This window comes from Indicator indicator, chromosome 10 (assembly GCF_027791375.1).
Source record: "Indicator indicator isolate 239-I01 chromosome 10, UM_Iind_1.1, whole genome shotgun sequence".
NCBI classification, from domain to species: domain Eukaryota; kingdom Metazoa; phylum Chordata; class Aves; order Piciformes; family Indicatoridae; genus Indicator; species Indicator indicator.
In genome coordinates this window covers 19,750,691-19,763,926 of record NC_072019.1, presented here as the reverse complement: position 1 = coordinate 19,763,926, position 13,236 = coordinate 19,750,691, and the positions used below count along the sequence as shown (strand labels likewise).

The 13,236-nt window shown below is 44.5% G+C and overlaps 1 protein-coding gene across 1 annotated transcript; it reads right to left on the bottom strand.

Moving 5' to 3' along the window:
* Positions 1 to 3,707: 3,707 nt before the first annotated feature.
* On the bottom strand, positions 3,708 to 12,519 carry GORAB (golgin, RAB6 interacting). Its single transcript, XM_054384438.1, has 5 exons — positions 12,456 to 12,519; positions 11,246 to 11,594; positions 8,810 to 8,911; positions 6,751 to 6,891; positions 3,708 to 4,176 (listed from the first exon to the last, which is right to left on the bottom strand). Exons 1-5 carry the CDS (start codon positions 12,517 to 12,519, stop codon positions 3,708 to 3,710), a joined length of 1,125 nt encoding a protein of 374 aa, XP_054240413.1.
* Between the last annotated feature and the right edge of the window lie 717 nt (positions 12,520 to 13,236).

Below are 13,236 nucleotides of genomic sequence, written 5' to 3'. Positions count from 1 at the left end.
ACAAAGAGGTGTTAAGAACAGGAAGTCTACAGATCTTACTGTCCTAAGCAGAAAATGCAGAATGGAGGGAATCCCATCATGGAGGCAATTTGATAGAGCTCTGCTCCTTTCTTTGACTCCAGAACTTCACAAAATAGGATAATGTCCCATAAGATTCCTTTCTAGCATGTTTCTAATACAGCTGGTCAGGAAACACAGGACCTCCACCACTAGGCCAGTCACTACTTCTCACTCTTACAAGTTTTTCCTCATTTGGCTTTGATGGGATGCAGGCTCAAAGGGAAGACCCCACTGCATCACAGAAGGTATGAGAAAGAAGAACGGCTAATGGAGAACTTCAGTCTCTCCCCAGACAACTACCTTACGCTGAAACCTCTTGAGAACACAACTTCATCTGGCTGGATACACAATCAGATTGGGGAGTGTCCAAGTGTTTTACACCATGCACTAGACATCCATGGGAACCTTGGGCTGAGCCATGACCATCTGTGCTCACTTAAACATTTCTTGACAGAGAAGGGATTGTTAGTCCCAACATCCTGGCCAAACTGGAACATGGGCAATTACATTATGCTTTGTAACATTCTCACAGTGGTATACACCAGTGTTTTCCACTTCTCCCCATACTGGTGATATGGTGGCCCGACACAGAAATGGCTATGTTGCCACAGGAGAACCCAAGTGCCCTGTGATGAGCGCTGCAGTGTGACTCTCAGGCATCACACGTTGCTCTACTTTCCCTGCCATGGCTGCTCCACCCCAGCACACTTCACATTCAGACTTCTACCTCTGTTTGCAAAAGGCTCTGACTTAAAAACCTGAGCACCCATTCCCGATCTATGCTGAACTCGTCATCTTTCCTGTTCTCTGAAGAGACACAACACGCAGTCAGCACACCTGCCTTCAACACACTCCAGTGATGGCAGAGCCCAGTGCTGCAAGACCCACCAGCTACTATGAAGGGAGAAATGGCTTTTGCCTGAAGAGCCTCAATTTCAACTTTTTTTTTCCTTCAAGTGAAAACAAGAAGAAAAAAACCCTACAAATCCAAGTCTTTTGTTGCACCAAAATCATCTCCTGGCATTTCTGACCAGCACACATGTTGTTACAATTATGACTGGACTGCTTGGCTCCGGCATAGGGGGAATGCTAAACCAGCACACTGGCACCCATCAAAACATTTGTGAACTTCCAAAGTGGAACTGACACCATGGTAGTGGTTTATGTCACACGTCACAGAAAGGCTTCATAACTCACATCAAACAAGTTAACTCCTGAGCTCCCTGTCTAGAGAGAGAACCAATGCTAGGCTGCTCATTGGTATTTCACATGGTTCTTTCATGTGGCTTTCAGCCAGCTCACTTCACTTTGCAAGCTCAGAAGTTAGACAGAACTGGCCAGAACTTCCATGAGGTACTTGTAAGAGAACACAAACTGCTGATTCTAACAACAGCATTTTCCCTGTCAGGCAGAAGCAGCATCAGTGCTATCAGGTTTGTAGATGAGAATTTCTCCCCTTTGAAGTAATTTTAAGTAATTTGTGGATATAAACTTACTCCCTTCTGGAAACTCGAATTCTTAAAGAGTTGTCAGAAAGAACTTTGGACTTAATTTTTTTTGCCTTTTGTTTGGTTTGAGGAGTTCAAACGATAACCTTGACTGTGACAACAAGGTGCAATCAGTAGGACTATTTTAGCCTACTAGAGAACCACAAATTACATGCAAAATGGTATACATGTGCTTCCTGTAAATACCATCACAATTCCAGTCTTCTGTCAAATGCTCTCCTGCATGTCCCCTGATGAGCTGAATACAACTGTAATGAGGAACAGATCTCTGCACAAGGACTTAGAATCTCTTGAGGAGCAACTGGGGACAGCTGCAGAGAATGGAAACAAGAATGGTACAATTGAATTATTATTGCACTTACTGGTATCCAGTTCTGGAAACCATAATCAGGTTGCAACAAGCTGTTCTGCAACTGCAGACAGAGCAAAGGAAGTCACCCACCATGTTCTCACAATACATTTCACATCTTCAGCATTTAGGCCAGATCTTCCAGCAAAATGACCAGGAATGCAGCATACTGGCAACAATAGAGCAACACTTCATACCTATCTCCAAGGCCACTTTGTAGTCCTCCAACTTCAATCAGTCCCAATTGTGAGCATCTTCTCTAGGAAACAGATTTCTCCCTCTTTCTCCTGTCTATGGGAGGCATCAGTAAGGATTTTCCACTGCTACCTTGGGCCATGGTTAGTTGAAAAGATTCCTGCCAAGCTGTATCCTGCTGTGTCTTTGCTTCATCCGTGCCTGTATTTTGGAACAACCTTTTTTGAGGTTTTGCTTTCACACAGTGGAAAGCTGCCAGAAGACATATCTGACTCTGTCATTTATCACCTCCCGTGGAAAAACAGCCTTGGATACATGTGTCAGTATCAGGTATCGCAACTGAAAGTAAACACACTGCGCAGAAGATGCACTGATTTATTAATAGAATAAAAATGAAATGTAGTGACATGGTTTTCCACTATTAAAGCCACAGGGACAATCAGCATCCCATTTATAGACTTGGTGGTGTCATTCAGTAACTCATTCATAAACTGTGACTGACAGGTCCAGGTCAGGTACTGCAGACACCCTCTCCACGATGGAAGCAGCCTTCCTTTGTTACAGAGCACATAACTGTGAACGCAGTCCCCACGGTTCGCAGCTGCAGCCGGACTATGGGAGGTTTTCCTATGTTCTCTTTTAATACCTGAGGCTCCCTCCACCTGGAATAGCTTTTAAAGCCTTGCCACAGCAACAGAGCTGAACTTCTTGTGGGGTACAAACCTGCTCTTCAGGCCAGAAAATACATTGAATAGGATACAAAAATGAGCTCACTTCCAATATATAGTGTGGGGATTATCCATTACAATATCCCTGGCTAACTATTGGAAGTTTGAGGCAACTAAGACAGAAAGAAATGTTTGTAATGTAACAACTTTGATTGTAACACACTCTTTTGTGTGTTTCTACATTTGCATCATACATTCTGCAGTGTTTTAAACTAACCCAGCATTTTTGTTAAATCATGGCTGCTGTGATTTCATAGATAGTAACATTATCAATATACAGCTTTGTGTGATCTAGCATTAGCTGAAAGAAATAGGCAAAGTGAGAAATAGGAAATATCACAACTGATTTTGAAATTTGCCTTAATATGCAAATTTCTTTTAGATCAGGTAGAGGAAAAAGAATCAACTACAAAGACAATTACAGTAAGTTATTGGGTTTCACAGATTAAAACCCGTTGAAAACTAAATCCCTTATGGATACAAAGGAAGGCAAACATCCTACTGCAGCTGTTAGAGGAGAGAATACGTTCAGAAGCAGACCAAGTTGTGATGTTTTCTCCTGTAGATACCTATCACTGCTTGGACCAGGTATCTGTGATATTGACATAATGAAAGCCTTTGGTAAAAACTCTACTTTCAAAGATCCTGTTTCAGGAAGGCACAAAGCCCTGTGAAGAGCTGAATGAATTTAAACCAGAATGATGATGACAGGTGGTGAACTCCAAATGGGAACCTTGTAAAAAAAAAAAGCTTTTAACACTTAAAAACAACATTAAAGGAAAAGATAGTTATTAACTGCATATTACAGGCACTTCAGAAGGCCAGATATAACATACAGCACGCAGCTGGCTTATCTGAGCATGGTAGTCATGTAGCAAAACAAGCTGGGGAGCTTCCTGGGGTCACTTTTACCGCTTGAGTTTGGCTGTCCACACTGGAGAGGGATTTGGTACCAGAGTTTTGAGACTGAACCAACTGTTCAGACGTAGCAGAAGTGACATCATGGTTGGCATGCTCACTCTCCCGTGCTGCAACACTGGGAGTGGGGTTTTCCTTAGCTGTCCCAGCGTGACTGTGCGACTGGCTGGCTTGTCTTCCTGCTTCTGCCTCCTGCTGCTGCAGCATCCGCTCCACCTCTATCTCAAGTTCCAGATTTTCTTCGTCTGCCTCCACTTCCAGCTGCTGCATTAACTCCTCCAGCTTCCTGGCCTTGCGGAGTTCGTTCTGCTGTATGATGGTGCACAGGTGCTCTGTCAGGTGCTCCTTAATCTCTGTCTTGTGCTGGAGGTCCAGCTTGGCTGCCACGTACTCCGACTCAGCCTTATCGTACCGCTTCCTGCAAAATCATCAGCATTCCTGGTGGGTTAATTCTCACTGCATTTCACAACCTCACACACAGACGGCTACAAGCATCCCTGAAACGCAACGTGCCCTGCAATGCACTATGCCAGCTAGTCATGAAATGCTGCTACATTAGTGAAAGGGACTCAAATAAGAGTGAATTGATCAAACCTTCCCCTCCTAACGCCTTAGCCTCCATTGCTGCTGCATTCCAAGAGTTCATTTGCTCATTTGAAATCTACAGATTGAATCACAAACAAACATTTTGATTGCCTGTTTTAATGGATGCAGTAGAATCAGAGCTTGCACTGTTTTCACACTTCGAATTCACACCTGTCCAGTGAGCTGAAACACTGCAAACCAGGTTTGTGTTTCTTCTACTCCAACCATCCACCCACCCACCCAACAGATACAAAGGCTACAACGGTGCTAGACACATTTACACTTGGATCTGCTCTGTAAGTGTTCTCTTCTGGCCACCCATAGCTATGAGCTACGTTCAGAAAACCATGAGCAGCACAGACTGACACAGCATATGACATCAATAGGGAACACAACTGTGGTGTGGCAACAGATGCAGAATTTTATTGTAAGCACCCCCCTGACATACACCTCCTGCCAATTTGCACTTCCTGTCATGACAAATACATGGAAAGGAAATATTCCAAATATTTATTGAGGTTAACACATCTGGGATACCCAGCACTTTAATGGTTGGTGTCCACGTTAGTGATGCATCTTCCACTGCATTCAGTGAATCTGTACAGTAATTCTGATTTAATATGAAGACAGATTCAATCTTGATCTTCAGGAAAGGAACATGCAAAGGCTTTTGCAGAATGATTATGTAACATACCTTACAGAGCACTCATAAAACTAGTATTAGTGAGGTGGTTGAATAAAGATTCCAGCTGGTTTATAAAGCAGATTCAAATATCTGGTTAAAAAAAGCAACAGAAAGAAAGGAGAGCTCCTTTGCTTAGGGAAGCAGAAGGAAGTAAGGCACAGGAAAGCATTCCCAGATATATTCTTTTATATAATAATCACAAAACTTTGTCTGCAGTGGGCAGAAGATGTCTGTTTACATTTCCTTCACAAAAAGTCAAGATTGCCCTTGTCTGGTATCTGAAATGAAAAAAAACTAATGCCGTGCTGGAAGTTTCTGCACAATTAAGTCACACACATTCTTCATATCATATTGACAAAAATTCCATTCTACAGCAACTGCCAAATGGCCCTACCTATGTATGTGCTCAGGACTATTTATTATTGTAGCTTTTGAATTACTGAAATTGTTTTAAACAAGGCAAGAATCAAAAATATGCTTAAAAAGGCACCTCTTTGAAGTAAATCAGCTTTGGCCCTTAGTGCATAAAAAACTACAACACTGAAAGTATCTAACTTCCATTTCCAGATCACTCCCTCACAAAAACAAAGACTTACAAAGGTCACAGAAGTCATTAAGTATTTTGTAACGGCCTAGCAGCATCCTCTTTTGTTATCTTCATTAAAAACTGCTTTCCAAAGGTAAGAGCTGCTTGTGTTACATGTTCTTTTGCCATTAAGAATGTCAAGACACACCATTACCAAATTTTAGGAAGCAAATTTCTGGGAGCATTTAATGGTTTTAGAAACCAGACTTAAACCTAAAATACACTGAAATGTTTTTTCCTCTTGAGGATATGAAATTCTGGATTCACAGGCACTCAGCTGCTGAAACTATGGTGAATCTCAGATATTCCAAATGATAACTGCACAAAAGAAATCCTTATTTTTTAGCTGCTGCTGCTGCTGGTTTTTTTCAGACTAATTACCACATTTATTGGCCTGTGGTCAACGCAGAGCAGAAGCCACAAGGAGAAATACACGTTTAACACATTGAATCGTGAACCAAAGCCACAACCAAACATTTCCATTTTATTAAATGGCTACATAAACATGCTGATGTTTATCTACTGATGTTGTGGTTTACCCACAACTAATAGGGTGTTCCGATTAAATTCTTGCATTTAAGGAACTCATCAGAACCAGAGTGATTAAAGGCACATTGTGAAGGGTGAAAGCTTGCTTTTTCCTTCAATTTTTGGTGCCCGTTCCAAAAGCACTTCAGGAACATTTTATGTTTTAAGCTTAATTGGTCCCATTGATTCCAACAGGACCAGAGCTGTCATCAACAAGCAAATTTCCCTGAAAAAGACTTTCACTTTAGGATTTAAAAAAAAACCCAAACCCCTCTTTCCCCCTGAGAAGAAATAAACAACCTTGAAACAATAAAGAAGGGCTTATGGACATCTGCACAGTTAAAGCAGTAAGTATGTCTCGTGACGGCACAAAGCTGGAAAGCACAGCCTGCAGTCAGAAAGCCTACTGCAGTTTTCAGAGTCCAAGGGAAAAATTAGGAAATAAAAAGCACACTTTTACCTCAAGATTTGAAAGCCCCCCAGACTGTGACTGCTTTAACTACACATTATTACAATGACATAACTCCATTACTGCTCTGGTGACAGGGACCTGTGTTTTCTCCCTGCACTCAGGCAAGGCTGTTCCCTGCTCCCTGTCTGGTACTTACCGGGCATAGGAGTAGGCCAAGCTGGCCTGATCGATGCGGTTCCGCAGGATGCCGATGTCAGCAGACACCATGTCATCCAGAGCTTGCAACTCCTTCTGAATCCTTTTGAGTTTCACTGTTTCAGCTTGAGTTCTTTTGGATCTGCAAAAGGAAGATGCCTAGGTTTTTTTCTCCCCTTTTCTCTTCAAGCTTCTCTTCTTGACATAATGGGTCCCGTTTCATTTGCAGAGCAACTAACTTCTTTAAGAGCTATTCAGAAGGTTTCTCCTTTATAGTTTAAGACTTTAGATCTTTTTTTTTTTTCAATATCCACAGGGATCTAAAATGCCTGTTATTAAAGGACTACAGCAAAATTACGTAATGACTATAATCAAAGTGCCTAAAATGGATTGTGTTTCTTCACTGTGGAAACACACAAGAAGCTGCTCTATCTAAGTAGTTTTCAGTGTAAGGAAACAGGAAATGGCTTGGGGGGGGGGGGGGGGGAGAGAGAGAGAGGGGGAAGGGTATTTAGCCCTGCAAATATCCCCTTTCAAAGAAACACAGTTAGTAGGGGCCAAAAAGTCACCTAGTCTAAGCTTGATTTCCATTTTGTACAATTATTCCCCAAAGGCCTACTCAGATCCCAATGAAGTCAATGGAAAATTTTACATCAAACACAAAGGATTTCAATCAAGCCTTATGTAACCTTTTTTCAACTTGGCCTATTTGTTCCTAAATTCTGAAAACTAAACGTTGCTAAGGGCAGCAGGCTTTGATGGATTTCCCTCCTAAGCAAACTAACAACAAGCTTTTATACCAGGTCACTTTGCTGGTTTCATCACTGCCAGCAAATCCATGCTCTTCAGCCACTGCTTTACACCCCAAAGCATGTACTTGAAAGCAAGACTAGATATGCAGGCAGCAACACCATCTCTCTTCAGACCTCCTGATGCAGGTGGAAAGAAACAGACATCCTGCAGTATTGAATGGAGCTTTAAGAAGCCCCTTGAATACCAGATGTAACTCTCTAGCTGTCACCTTCCAAGCCCTTCTCTCCTCATGCTCTGTTTCCAGAAGGAAGAACCCAGCCTGGTGATCACACACACATCTGCTGTCCTACAGTGACTCAGAAGAAATGTACCTGTGTTTTATCTCTGCTTGGCAAACAAAAACAAAATCTGCAGAACCTCAAAGAGAATATTCTGTGCAGTAGTGGCTATGTTCACCTGTGCTACCCGAGAGATTTTATGGGCAGAAGGACGCACCGTGACTGGGAGGACATAGTGACTCTGAAAGCTTCACACCTCCTTCCCTGATACAGTGTTACCAGATGATTTCATATCCTTCCTTCTCTCCTTGCCTTCCCTCTAGTCTTAAACTAGCTCAGTGGACAACACTGTAGAATGCCTTAAAGCTGAGTCACCTGAAGAGCAAGAGCTAACAACTGTGCAAACCTGTGCATATTTATAACTCCTAATCCACCAGTGGTACAATGGTACCTTCTTAAAGCTGATTGTCTTCTCTTTCAACACTTTTCACAAAAGTGAAAGAGTCAAAAGCCCAAACAGAAACAGCTGTAGCTGTTAGGGTGCTGGGCCATTTCATTTAAACTACACTGTTACCTAGAAAGGTTGAACTAGGTGATCTTTGAGGTCCCTTCCAACCTGGCATTCTACCATTCTATGATAGTTTCCCTTCATAGGTTAGGAATCAAATAAATTCTCTTTAAATACAGTGAAAACAAATTAGGAAGAGAACAGGGATGGGCATCTGAGCACCCCAATTTCCAAGTACGCCTTTACTAACAGGCAGAAGGACTTAAGCTAATTCTTGAACTGTGTAATAACTTTTCCATCTGTGCACAGAGCTGCAGCTTTGAAAGTGTGAAAAGCTTCGGCACAGCTTCTTAGCCAGCACTTGTCATCAAAGGGAAATGTCAGTCACAGCTGCTTACTTGTAGAGCAGCACATACAGAGCACAGAGGGGAGGAAAAAGTAGGATTTAAACAGAGGATATGCAACTGGTTGAAGATAAAAAGCAATCCCTCCCTTGGCCATGCTGCAGCACAGCCCCTTACCTCTCAGCAATGGCTTTGGCCAGGAGTGCCTTCTTGCGTTTATTCTTCTCTTCTATCAGCCGCTGCTCCTGCTGGAGGATTTCCCATCGTGATTTTTCCTGCCTGCCCAATGACCAGAAGATCAAAATTAATAGAAAGTTCCTTTCTCTCCCTGTCCCCCAAATGAAACAAATATTCACCTTCATATTTCCTGCAGCAAACTAAAAATGCCAAAGGAACAATAAACAAGTTTCAGTTCTGAGGAAAGAAGAATCATCTGCAAGAAGTCATTTAGACCAAGAAAATATTTCCAGATGAAATCTTCCTAAGCAAGTAGGCTGCTGGCTGATTCAGCTTTGCAGGCAGAAAGAACATACAACACTTTTTCAGATATGGGTGGAATTTTTCATTTAAATGATGTGCTTCCCCACTAGGTAGAAGGAGTTTCAAGTTTCTTACCGGCTGCTATAAGCCACCATCTGTTCAGTCTGCCAACACAACCTCTTTTTTGGACATTTTTTTCCCCATAAAACAGATCAGTTCACAGGTTTGCTTTACAATACATGTAATTAAATAATTAAAACTGATATGAATGAAAGGCTGGTGAAAGTTACAGTGAAAATAAGCAACAAGGAAGAACAAGAATCCACTTTTGCCACCAGAGAAACAGTTCTTTGGATTCTTTTTACTAGGCTGCATCTATTAAAAGATACAACCAGCCCCAGAGGATGGAAATCAAGTTCTCAGGTGAGAGGGGACAAACTGTGTCAACACAGCTGGGCAGGACTAAGGAGAAACAAAAACTGCTTTGCTGCTTTTCCACTCTGTTGTGCTCTTCATATCCTCTCTCAAGAAGTCTCAGCTTAAAAATAGTTTAGCTTAAAAATACCCAAGTAACTTGGCTATGTTAACAACTATTTCTGCACAAGACTATCTCTTCAGGCTTCTCCTCGTTGCCCCATTCCTAAAACATCACGTAGAGAAGTATTTTTAGTCAGATTTAAATTCAAATCCACAGGCTGAGATGAATTCAGCAGATTCAGGGTGGGGGAGGTTATTGCAGCTAAATGTCATTCACTTCCCACAGAGTTAAAAACTCTGCAAAGCTTCAGTTGTCTTCTCCCCAGTCAAACAGTGTCTGTATTTTTCACCACCAGGAAGAAGCTGAACATCCAGCACTACTGGTGAGCTGGGCCCACACAAGGAATTTGGTACTACTCTTCAAAGTGCTGCTATTCTGGTGAAGGAACAAAGATCTGCAGAGCTGGGCCGGTAAACGGCAGGCAGCACATCCAGCAGCTGCAGCCTCGCAAGGCACATCTCACCAAAACGGAACCTCATGGATCCTTTTGAGTTTTGAATTTAAGAGAAGCCAGGTGCTGCTGACTGCCACAGTCCTGCCTCTCCAGCAGGAAGCACCTTCAGTCCCCTCTGAGATCCTATGGGCTTGGCACACCACACTGGGAAAGCTGCTGCTGATCCCTGTTTTGGGGGGAATACAAATGATGCATGGAACTTTGGTGGCTAGCCAGTGTTTGTTGATTATATTGGGCAGAAAAGTGTAGACTCCAGGCTGGAGCAGCACTGTTAAAGTGTTTGAAAAAGAAACTGTATGCCCTAGCCAAAGAACTCATCCTTTTGGCCCTCACAGTTTGCTTTGCCTGCTGAAAAAAAAAGAAAATTAGCGTTCAGATACAGACAGCAAAACAAATGTGAAGAGGTAAAAAAACGTCATTTCTCATATTGGAAATGCCTGCCCTCTCTAGCATTGACAACAGCTTCCTCTTATAGGCTACAATCTGAATTGTGGATGACAAACCAAGTGACTACACATTGAATCAGACTCCCAGAGAGTGATGTTCAGTACATTTTCCTGTCTCACTCACATGTATCAGTTTGGTGCTTCAGATGGAGACAGGAACCCCACTGTGAGCTGAAACAGAGGGTGAGAGCCTTGGAATTGGTCTCATCTTGAATCACAAAAGCCAGAGAACTGCTTAAACCTGAAATCTTGCCTCCTTACCAACACTTCTGGTATTAAAAAGTCTGGAGCAATCTTGTAAAAGAGAACATAAAGATACACAAATTACAGCATATCTACTCCCTAAAAGGCTTTGTTGTGGCTGCTGGATTGTCTATGCAGCACGACGGTGAGATTAAGTCTTCATAAACCATAAAGACTGTCCTACATCTTGGGTGCTTTATGATGTAGAGTTCTGATGCCACAGGAAATTACCTGAAGACAGCAGAGTGCATACCTGCATAGACTACCCTATGGAATTTGGTCCTGAATCTGGTTTAAACTAGCTAGGGATTAAAAAAAAAAAAAAAAATTTCACCACAGGAAGCAAATACAATCTTTCAAAACCTCCTATTAGATACAAAAAAGTTCACAACACAAGAATGAATCAATCCAGAATAACAACACCCACGCCCTGATTTTACCAACTTACTAACAATTCCACTTTCTTTTTCTCCACTTTGGAGTTTGCCTTTGCAGGGTGGGTCTGGGCATTGTCACTGCCATTAAAGGGATCTACTGGTGCCACTCCCTTCTGCTGGCCTTGGCTGTCACTTTGCTTTTGATCTCCTACTGAAGAAGGTTGAGGTGGTGGCACAGGCTGCTGAGGATGACACGGCTTGGGTTTTGGTACAGAAAGAAGCTGTTCAGGAGGAACAGAGGCTGCTCCACCCTGCAGTCCCAGCTTCTGACATTGTTCCTGGAGGGCTTTTTCTCGCTGCAATTGCTTCCGAGTCTTATTCACAGTGTGGGGACGATGCTGCTGTTCCAAGGGTTCATACAAATCTGTCAGTGGATGAGAGGGAGAAATGGGATTAACCCCAAATCTGAATATCTAAGACAGACTCTGTGAATTATCTTCTCCAGGCAAGCAAACTAGTGCAAAACCAACATAAGGAAAAGACATGCCAGGGTGTCAAGGGAAGGCAACGTGGGGGAAAACCCAGGAACCTGGGAATGTTTTGTTAGCCTAACAATCAGAAGTTTTGAGGGATCCAAATTAGCATCCACAATTAGTGGAGGGAGGAATAAAGGGCCTGGACTGCAGGACTAAAGGAGGAACCACAGGTAGCAGTGAGACAACTCTTGCAGCAAGCATGGAGAGAGATCTAGTGCCAAAGAAGGGTCCTAGAAAGCCTGGTGGGTAAACATGAAATCTATAAAGTGAAGAATGGGAAAGAATAAGGTGATGGCTGGGCAAAGAGGAGGCTGGGAAGGTGAGTGGGGTAGTAGACAGCCTGATGGGGGTGCAGGACAAGGGGCTGGACAGTCTGGTAATGTGACCGAGAGGTTGCGGTGAAGAGACAGCAGGCTGGACGGGAGATTGAGAGCAGTAGTAAAAGATGGGCCTGGATGAGAGAGGCCAGGGGACAACAAGGAGAAACTGCCTAGAGAAACTGAGGTGTTTGACGCGGGGATGAACTGGATGAGCTGAAGGGATGGATAGAAGCGTGGACGCTGAGGGCCGAGAGGACAGGGAGACTGAGGGGAAGAAGGGAGGTAGGTGCAGCTGCGGAGACTGATGGGGTACCGAGGGCCCGGAGGCTCTCCCGCGCTTCTCCCGGCCCCTCTATCCTCTGCTCACTGGGGCGGGGGCGGCCCAGTCCCGAACCCCGGCCCCCGCCAGAGCCCGGTCGCGGTCCGTACCTGGACGCTGACACCGCAAAAGCCGCAGCTCCTCCTGAGAGAAGCCGGCCCAGGTGTCGGCCATGGCGCTTCCTCCTTCCGCTGACGGGGCACGGCGGCGGGTAGGGCCCGCGGCTGCCCTCAAAGCGCCGTCCGCTCGCCGCAGGCGATCGCCTCGGACAGCCCCGACCGGCAGGGCCGGGGGGCCTCGCGCCTCCCCAGCAACGCGGGGGCGGCGGGGCGGGGAAGATGGCGGCCTGAAGAGATAGGAGGGAAAAGCCGGGGTTGGGGGTTCTGAGCAAGGCAGAGTAGAGTCAGCTTTCGGCGGAGCTGCGGGCTCTGGAGGTGACAGGGGCCCGGATGCCGCTCGCCGGCGGGGCTGCCTCCGGGATCTCAGCGGGCGGGCAGGCCTAGTGTCCCGTCAGTGCTTCCATGGCCGCGGTGTGCCCCGCACAACACAGATGCTGCAGGGAAATCTGGTGGTGCCGCAGTGCTGCCGTGCGCTTGTGCGGCTCCGCTGTGCGCGGTACGCTGCATGGGGCACGTCCCGGGAGCTCCTGAGAATGTAATGCCACGAAGAGCTCAGCGAATCTCAGCATAGAGGTGGGGGAGAAGCCACTCAAATAAGCATCACCACGATTCCTGATCAATTATAACTTGTGATTAGGTATGAGCAGGTGAGATACCTGAGCCCATGTCTTTTGGGCATGTATAGAAGGATGTGTGAGTCAAGGCCATCTACACATCTAGGCGCTGATTTGCTTTAGTAAGTTACAGTGACATTGCTGTGAGGAAATCTGCC